Raw genomic sequence first — 10,415 nt, forward strand, 5'->3', positions numbered from 1 at the left:
TTGTCTGACTTCTTGACACTTAGAGTAGATGTGTTGTGTGTAGTTAAGTCATTTTTGTCAAAAGGTCAATGCCACCAGATTCCCAGCTCATTTTACTGGGCTTATGTATAAAGGGCCTGTAGGATCAGTGCCATTACTTCAGTGGAGAACGGACTGTTTAACCCTGGGGCATCTGCAGTACCCCTAACAGAGCAAAGTGCATTCAGGACAACATGATACGATCCTGTCTTTTTGTTGAAATACAGCACTTAAACAAGATAGACAACCTAGTGATTTACTGTCAATGTCAAGCATGGAGACATTTGCTATTAAGAGCAACCGTATTACCTTTGGGAAAAGATGCTGCTTCCAATGCTGACTTATTGAGTAACTAAGTGAAAATAAAAGCAATTAGGCTCTTTGTTGAGTAATTTCTTTCTCTATCTTCAGGGAACACAAACAGATGCAGTGAAATGGAAAGTGTCTGAGTGAGTGAGAAAGCTAAAAATAGCACATGGTGGACTTTCAATGACTAGAGGCCCAGAGTCATCACAGCACACTGCAATATTAATCCAAATAGCTCTGAGATCAGAGTTCTCATTGGGTCTGATCCTGGAACAGTCTGTAATAAGTGTGACCAGTTCTAGATTCCACACGTTGCTCTTTGTTGAATTAAGAAACAAAGCTATTTAGTGCTAGTATGGATGGAAAATGCCTGCCACACCATACAAAGCATGTCAGAGTTGTCTGCTACATAATTGGCATTTTTGGTTTCATTCAGCTTCCCGCCTCAGCCTGTAGTTCCCATGACTAACACCCCTATAATGGTCAGAACAACATGCTGTAATGACCTAGAAATGGCACTGAGGAAAACAAAGATGAGGTCAGTAACTTAAAACATCTAATTACAACACTGCACAATGATAATAAGGAGCTTAAGCTGCTTCATAAACAAAGTTTGAGGTTTACCCAACAAGCAGCTGTTTTTTGAATAATTACAGGGATACTTAACCCATTAATATCCAATTTCTTCTCAGAAAATTACTTCATTACAGTTATTTGCATAACATATTATGAACAAACAGTGCAGTTTGCACAGTGCAATTTTAAAGTAAAGATTTTTTTCCACAAAGATTATTTACATTGGGTCAGGTAAAATAAGATATAAGAAATAAGAAAATAAGTGTTTTTGCCAGGTGCAATTATGAGTAAATACTCAGAAATGGCAATATGAATTAAATCAATTGTTTTTATAACATCTATAGTCATGTTCACAGAATACACAGTGGAAGACCCTTCTGCAACTTCAGTTACCTGCAGGCTTAAAATTGATCTTTTACGGACTTAAGAAACTTAAAATTTTAACGGCAAAAAGAAGTCTGGGTAATTCTGCATTCTATCTGAAAAACAACATTTATGGTACTGAAGCGCATTTACCAAAGATACAACCCTTGGTTCTAGCTAGGACAAATATAGTCAAATATAGTCAATATAGTCACTTATAGTCAAAACAAATAGTCATTCTGCTAAGGAAAACATCCATAATAGCAATAAAATCAAAATAGATACCATGCCATTTCAATGTCAGTGAATTAATTAATGCCAATGTTTGATTCAGCTGCAAATTCTAACTGGAGGAAATATTTGTGTCTAGTCCCCACACAGATGAAAACAATTATCGTTAAAAAGATGCCCAATCAAAGGACACATCTGAGCGTCTTACCTTAGCTACAAGCATCTGTTGCTGGGCCTCAATTTGCTGCTGCTGACGAGTGGCCATCTCCTGCAGCTCTGAGAGAGTGAGCTCCACGCGAGGGTTTCCCACCTACACACGGAGAGATAGATAAAGCGAGAGGGGGGGGTTAGAGAAAAAAGGAGGGGCAGTCAGAACAAAAACAAAATATATGCACACAAACAAGGATTCATGACCGGTTTAATTCTACAGCCATAAATGACACAGAAGACTTGAGAAACAGACACGACCGTGTATCTGCAGGGCTTATTGTAGTGAGAGCTGGGTGTGAAATGACCTGTGGCCAAGTAAACACTTGGAGCTTAATTATAACAGGAGCGCTAATGTTAGCGTAGGCCTGCTGAGCTCATCGGGAAGAGGAATGGTGACTCTTTTAGCCGAAAGGGTCTAAAACAGGCCTGTGCCAGAGATGCATCCCAGAATCCCACTCGGTCACTCTGCATTCTGGAAGATAAGAGCAAGTTGTCCGTCACTGCGGCTGTCGCCAGGGTGTCGCCATGGCAGCAGAGCAGAACTGTTGTGTAGCAAAGATTAAAGGCACCAAAATACTCAGATGGCAATTGCCGTGATAGACTGCCATTTAGAGCAATCAAGCAGAACTGAGGTCAATTCAAGGCGGCACGGTACATGATGTGAACATGGAATATAAAATGTAGTTATGAAATAAAGAGAAGCAGTGTAGGGTGACTCACATAAACCTGAAGCAGAACACCATTAACAACCTGGTTCATGCTGTGCAAAAGTTCCCCATGAAATTAAAATCTTCTATTGTCTGTGGCAATACAGCAATGCTTCCATTTCCTAAAAAGCCAGCAGACTGTTTTGTCTCTGGGCTGTCCTAAGCAAAAGCCATACAAGTGCACTCACACAGTGTTTAAGGTTGAAGCTGGGCCAGTCATTAAGGTTATGTAAGGACTAGGGGCAATCAGGCAGATCAGTTGGAGTCAAATACGTTCATCAATTTTGCCAATATGTTAACTATAACATGTCAAAAGTTACACATTGGCTGACATTTAATTAGTAATTAATTAAGTAATTAAGTAATTAATTTATTTTATAAAAAAAAACACTATGCACTATTTTTCAAAAGTTTAGTGTCAGTAAGATTTTTGTTAATGTTTTTGATATTCTCTTATGCTCACCAAGGTTGCTTATTTGATCAAAAATACAAAACAGTAACATTGTGAAATATAATTTTTACAATGTAATTTGTTCCTGTGATGGCAAGGCTGACTTTTCATCTGCCATTATTCCAGTCTTCAGTGTCACATGATCCTTTAGAAACCATTCTAATATGCTGATTTGCTGCTCAAGAATGTTTTTTATTATTATCAGCATTGAAAACAGTTGCGCTGCTTAATATTTTTGTGGAAACCATGCAACATTTTTTTCTGGATCCTTTGATGAATAGAAAGTTCAACAGAACAGTAAAAAATTAGCTACAGCATGACTATGTTTCAATAGCTAGATTTTCTCACTGACAAAATTTGCCACCCACATCGATGCATCATGGAACAGAATTCAATGGCAATCTATCAGCATTAATACTAATATTAACATAATGAGCACACAGCATGAGAAATATACTGTGGTGATGTTTGTGGCGTGGTATTGCCAAGTCACCTACAGCCTATGGCTACATCTATTCTCATCCAAGTTAATACCATGATCTATTTCCATAATTCATGGGTAGTATTTTTTCTACCACGATGTGATACTTGAAAACATGTCTGTAATTATCTCATAGTCCATCAATGCTCATGTCTCACAATGTCTTGTTTTTGTTGATCTCCATGTTTTAAATCACTACATGTGAAAATTGCCTTCTAAATCAACCATGTTTTTACAGTCACATATAAATACAAAAAGGATTAAGATAATAGCGGTTTTAGCTAGAGGAGGTTAGAAAAAAAAGCAGAAAATACAGTGTAAATACAGTAACATCTGACATCATACAAAACAGTTTACTTCTCTTCTTGGAACATAATTTGTCAAGCTCGCCTGCTTTTGTACACAGAACCACTGTTTCCACATAACAGACATAATACCATGTATAAATACATATTTAACAACAGAGATTAATAATAATAATAAATATTTTTGAAAGAAATTAAAATGCTCTTTTGAACTTTGTGTTCATTGAAGAATTTTGAAAAAAAAACACAAAAAAATGCATCATGGTTTACGTAAGGAATAATGCACTGCTATATGCACAATGTGGAAGCCAAGAACCTTGGCGGAGTGCATTAAAATAGTTTAATGCACAGCTAGCCATGCATTATCCCACTTATACCATGTCATTTACCAGCATTGACAAGTTAAAGCTGTTAATGATGTTTGCAGCGCAATATTTGACTGGAAGGGTAAAACGGAGTTATTTTATTCAGTTACGACTCGTTAGCTCTAGCATTCTGCCCACTTCAAATCAGACACAGAGATGAAACAGTGTGGTAAGAGCACATTTATTTGAATGAATTATAGCATTTATTTGAATTAATTATCAATCGATCGACCGATCGAGAGAGAGAAAGGGAGAGAGAGATGACAGTTGTGTGTGCGTGAATGACCTGCATCTGTGCATCTCTCTACAAACAATGAAGTTGTGAGTTTAGTTACTTAAATTTTACCTCCTTGCTGAGGAATATAATGCAGCGATCCAGTATCTTAGTTAATTTATTAATAAAAGTCACGGGGCAGCACTGACAACAAGTTTCTGTATGCCTGTTTCTGTGTGTGTGCGCAGCACGATCTCTCACTCTGTGTGAGTGATGTGTGTGTGTTTGTGTGTCAATGAAATCAGCACATTAAAGGGGTCATATGATGCGATTTCAAGTTTTCCTTTCTCTTTGGAGTGTTACAAGCTGATCACTGGAAGTGTTCCTCTCTTTCAAATTCAAAGAGATTGTGCTTGTGCTCGGTCTCAATACAAACTGTCTCTTCCATTCAATTAATTATTAGTGATTGCTGAGAAAAAAAGTGGGCTTTGCCTGGAGCAGAAGGCCAAATCACGTCTGGATCAAATCAACTGTCATTTCACATCAGAATGAGGGATTGAAATTTTTCCCCACTGTCATCGCTTTTCTTGAGACTAAAACAGGCTATATGTCAAACACACCAAGTAACAGTACAAACAATGGCTATGCCTATAATTCAAATGTGTTTGAAGACACCAGTTTAGAAACAGCATCATTTCAGTACTTCAAATGATCAACTTTTAAATAACGCTTTATAACAAAAAAGCGCTAGACATCTTAGCTCAACACTTACCAGTCTTTTCAGTTCAGCTTCCGTTAGCACAAACTACTCAAGACTTGATCAATAACGATGCAGATTTTCGTGCAGTTCCCATAAGCACGAGCTCCATGGAAGATCTCCAAATTTCATTAAAGTTGAAATGACTTGACTCAGTTTGCTAGGGAGTGATTCATGGCTTAAAGGCCAATTGTGTCAGGTTCTGTTTACCCACACAGGCGACTCCGTATGGCCACATCACATGGGTTATAAAGAGCCCATCTCCATGGCAATGTGGCACAAGGAGTGACATACAACAGACTGATTTGATTATCCGTTTCTGAGGTGTACTGGGGAGGGAAAAAAAATCCTCAGTTTCCTCTGATATTCAGTGGAGGGAGTTGTTGGCCACCCTTCAGACTGCATAGCATGATCTTTCCTGCTCTTATCCTTTCGGATCCTTTTTACCAGGCATGGTTATACAAATATGGCCGTGGATCTCTAGGGAAGGTGTGTAAGAGATCATTCAACTGTGTGGCGAAACTCGATGCTTGTTAAAACAATAATCGGCCCTAAGAGGTCTATTAAGAAAAGATGGTTTTTATTTAAAGAGCAGGCTTCATATTTCCTGGGGCCAAGCTGAAAAAAGGGAGGCAGTTTCTTTATTTCTCTGATAAAATTACCACCAAGAAAGCAAGACTGAAGACTTTGCTCGCTGTTTTCTTGCTTTGTAGGAAGGCAGAACAATTTCTGTGAAGCAGTTCATTCAGTACAAGACAAAGGAAGCAGGTCAGTGGGTAATAACTTGGACTCTGGGGCCTTGTACTATAGATCACGTGCCTCAGAGCCGCTATATATCTTGTACCTTCCAGATGCTTCAAATTCTGGAGTGATGGAAGCCTGGGACAGTCTTGTTTCGTAAAAAGCCATTAGACATTTCGTTAACTTTAAACCACATGCTGGTCTCTCCAAAATATGCCTGCCTAAAAACATCAGAAATCCGGAAAGAGCAAAATAATTGGCAAGCAAAAAGAGTTTCTACAGGACACACTTTTTTTTTACTGTTGCAGTGCTTAGGGTTTTATAGAAATAGGTGTATTTCCCATTTTAATGGTGTCTGTCATGCAGTAGGGACATTTTATGCGTGAAAGTAACAGCTGAAAGTAACAGAACTGTTGCTGAGATTTAGACTTTTCATTTTCAAAGAATTCTCCATACACCCCAAACTTGAATCGCAGGACAAACTCTGGCATTAAATACTGCATCTCTGCAGGGCAGCGTTTCCCAATCAAAGCAGCTTTGCATGCAACGTTACACGTTGCCAAAGCACATTAGCCAAAGCTGGCTGGTGAAATATCAGAAAAAGTTAAGCTCGCCTTTTGACAGAAATATGATTTTGATATGATTGTATGGTGCACAACCAAGGAGTTTTATAAGAAGTCAAGCGATATAAGTATCCATCCTTCATCACTTCACAGACTGCACCCACATGGACAGCATGTTCAGCTGTGACTCTTGGCATGGAGGAAGCACACACATAATGCGTTTTCCACACTAAGATTTAGACCGGCGCTCATTTATTGGCACTGGCCTGAAAGCTGTACAGATCTTAGAGAGGATGTAAAAGACATTCAAACAATGTTATGATAAGCTGTACATTAGAATGCCAGGACGGTGATCTTATTTAACATTAAAGCATAAAAATCTGAAGACATAACTCTACCACGACAGCATTATCCACAACAATGAACACTTAACACTAAACAGGACTCGGTATTGACACTGATTGCTCAATTTGATTTTTATTCCAATGTATTAGTGTATATTTCAGTTATAATGCCATTCTGCTTAAATCTCTCTCAGCTAATGTTATAAATCATACAGGGAACCTTCTAACTTTGTACATAAACATATTAATAACAACAGGGCCAAAATTATGCAGTTATTTATTTAACAGATACAATAAATCAGCTCAACCAAAACTTAGTGAGCTGCCTTGATTATTATTTGTTGAAACAAAATTGACAAATTTTATTTGTTTTAATTTTAGGATGAAATATGGGATAACAGTTTGACACTTGTGGTGCAGTATTTGCCACAGCAGTCATTTTGGATAAAAACATATATATGCTAAGTAAATAAATGTAATGAATTCTAACGCAATCTGCCCAATACTGGAGAACTCATGAGAAAAGCCAACAACTAACAAGCAATCCATTATAAACCTGAAATCATAAAGTTGCATTTAAATTCACACCATAATGCATAACTGTTTCAGTGGGGAAAAAATGAGGTAGAAACTAAAAGAATAAAAGATCAAGATACATTTTTAAATACTTAAATTCATGACGAAAAGCATGAAAATGAGTGAAGAAACAGCAAAACCTGGAACATGTTAAGCCCTGGAGAGAGTATCTGCCCACACACAGGAACAGCTTCAACTTTATAAAACATGATCTGCCCACACAGTTCAGTGTTCTGGAGCTCATAACTCTGCATGCGTGATGGACAGACACAGTCTTCCTCTATAAGAAGTGGCTCTAGCACCTTACGAAAGTTGATGCATTTAGGAATCTTTAAGATTACTTACAACAGAACAGCAATGCATTTTATGGACGACCGTTTCGTGAACCTAGGAGAGGAGGTAATTCTGACTTTGCTATGACAATCTGGCGCTTCTGAATCAGCTACTGTTTTGTTATTAGTTTAAGTATTTGCTACTGACTGTTCAAATGCGGAGTTTTGCGCATCATGTGTGTATCTGCCCACACACAGGAACTGTCAAACAGATATCAAATGGAGCTAAACAGGTTACTATGTCACTGGAAGTGACATAACTCTGCATGCGTGATGGACAGACACAGTCTTCCTCTATAAGAAGTGGCTCTAGCACCAATACATACCATAGAGCAGCCTATTACCCACTTAACCTATAACAAAGACTCAACACAAGAGAAAGACTGACAGCTCTTATTACTTTCCAAGTACAATGGACCACACACAGATTCAACAACAGCTGATTTAAAGCATTAACAGCCTATGAATGTTCAGAAATGTATTATTGAAAAGAGATCTTGCGTAGGATGGTCACTTTCTGCATGGAATGCAGAGTCAGCCTTACCTTTTAGACTCTCCCTGGTGGCACAAAGTCAATCCCGGCCGTGAAGATGAACGAAGTGTGCAGGGATGGTGTGATGGGATGAAAGAGGAGACAAAATGAACAAGTAGAGGGTATTGACAAAAAGGACTGAAGGTGCACTGCCACGCTCCACTGTAGACAGGGCCACGGTGACCCTCTGACACGGCACGCGTTCAGAAAGGAGACTCTCGCTAAAGAAAACAGATGGAGTAACAGCGAGAGGAAATGAGAGAAAGGGGGCCACCCACTATTTCATAAGGAGAAAAATGTTCCCTTTTACAGGCTGGCCACACATTCAGGGATTTACCCTACTGTGAACGCTGGGCGTGGTTGTGTGTGTGTGTGTGAGAGAGAGAGAGAAACATCTTCAGAGAGGCAGAGAAGTCAAAGCAGAGAAAACGGCCCTGCTGTAAAACCACAGGGATGATCCTCTTAAAAGCGGTTATGTCATGAAACGGGGATGTAATCCACAAAATAATAAAGACATAACAGGAGAATAACAACACAACAGAATGTATTATGAGAGTTCAAAGAATTTTACTCTGACACACACACACACACACACATATATATATACAGATGTCATGCTGCTGAATCAGTACAGTGTTTGTGTGCCAGTGATGACTTGCCTTGAATCCTGGGTAGGGAGAGAAATTACTTTAAGTACAGGGATGGGCTTCTTCTTTGGGATTGTTTATGTTTAGAAGTAGACAGGCTAAGATGAGGCCAGAGGGAGAAATCAGATTAAACATCTCCCCCCCCCCCAAAAAAAAAGCCTGCTGTTGCGAAATATGCCAGGAGTTTTGTCTTAGCTGTACTCTGAGGCTCAGCTCCAGTCAAAATGCCTGTCCTGTCCTAGGGTAGACAACAGGACGTCATCACATTCGAGGAGAATTATTTGACGTTAGCTATGCACCATAGGTACCACATACTATGCAAAATGACCCAAAATGGATATTCATTTATGCTTTGCTGCTAATTTACAAATCTCCACCCAAAAATAAGTCACTACCAAATCAAGAGGCTTGCTATAGGTTGGTGCTACAAATTTGCATGTCAAAGTTCACCAACTTTAACTTGATGCAAAATTCGCATAGGGAAATTTCTTTGCTACAGGAAGTTCATCAGGCAAAATTCTTCATTGCACTGATTGCCTTTGAAATGACTGGATTTCTTTGGCAAAATTTCATCCAGCAACGTAAATGAGTCCCCACTTTAACTTTAAAACTTTAAACACAGGAACTGTCCCAACTGTCAATATACAAAAAGTGTTCATATAATGCTTTGAACAGTATCACATATATATATATATAGAAAGTCTTTATAGACTAAAGGGCCGGTCACACTACACTTTTCAGCCCATTAACTTCCATTCATATGCATGTGAATGCGGGAGAGCGGAAACACAAGCTCATGCGAAGAAGTTTCGCATTTCGCTAGAAGATCAGCATGAGCTCTTAGCTGAATTAATATTCTTATAAAAGACACTGCTGAACATGACGTCATATCATGACCATTGCAGCATCTGAAGAAATTTTGCATGCTCAAAGTCTAGTATGACCATGGCTTTAAGTCTTAATTTTCTCAATTTCCATAAACTGCACCGCACTGGAAGCTACGGTGGCCACTGAGGCACACAATCTTACCCATTCTAACCACCTCATTGGCTGATTTTAAAATTTGAACTTTGCTTTAGTTTGTATTTAAAGGATTCCTATTCACCACTAGAAGACCCTGTCAATTATCCAATTCATTATTCATCTCTTTATTACAAGAGTCACAGTACATGGGTCAAAATTAAATTTATGAATATACTTTAACATAAGCATATCTGTCTGCGCAAGCTTAATTGTGTTGTTACATTCCAAAATGTCTCTGAACATAAATGATAACGCGACGCAAGCATTGTCAACTTCTCAATCATTATCTTTTACAGTCAGCTATCTCTTCCAGGCCAACTACTATAATGGCAGAGAAATTCTCATTCTGTCCTCACCCTCTGTTTCTTCAGTACAGATGGCAAATTAATCCTCAGTTGTCAAACTAAACCATTTAATCAAATTATTCCAAGAACATTCAGGATCATGGGCCAAACGAGCCAAATGCCATGGCTATATAAGTTAACCCTCTTGATTCCCCTTAAACACAAACAGAGTAAAAATGAGAGCCATATGGCTACTAGGGATGCGCCGATCCGATATTCATATCGGGTATCGGCTCCGATAGTGCCATTTTTCTCGGATCGGGTATCGGTCAGAGAGGGCCGATCCAAATCCGAGGTTTTTTTTTTTGTGCGAATTATTCTGTGTTACT

At 38.7% G+C, this 10,415-nt stretch overlaps 1 protein-coding gene across 4 annotated transcripts in view; it reads right to left on the minus strand.

Annotated features, from left to right (window-relative positions):
• The window catches only part of ppp1r13bb (protein phosphatase 1, regulatory subunit 13Bb), a 70,001-nt gene that overhangs the window by 13,279 nt on the left and 46,307 nt on the right, over positions 1–10,415 (minus strand). For 3 of the 4 annotated variants that reach the window (XM_016525472.1, XM_016525473.1, XM_016525474.1), the window contains one exon: positions 1,703–1,804. In XM_016525472.1, coding sequence (XP_016380958.1) covers positions 1,703–1,804 — 102 coding nt within the window. Of the gene's footprint in view, positions 1–1,702; positions 1,805–8,084; positions 8,453–10,415 lie in introns of those variants that run through there. The other variant, XM_016525475.1, reaches the window with a different exon arrangement.

This window comes from Sinocyclocheilus rhinocerous, unplaced genomic scaffold (genome assembly GCF_001515625.1).
Source record: "Sinocyclocheilus rhinocerous isolate Xijiao unplaced genomic scaffold, SAMN03320098_v1.1 scaffold453, whole genome shotgun sequence".
Taxonomy (NCBI): Eukaryota; Metazoa; Chordata; class Actinopteri; order Cypriniformes; family Cyprinidae; genus Sinocyclocheilus; species Sinocyclocheilus rhinocerous.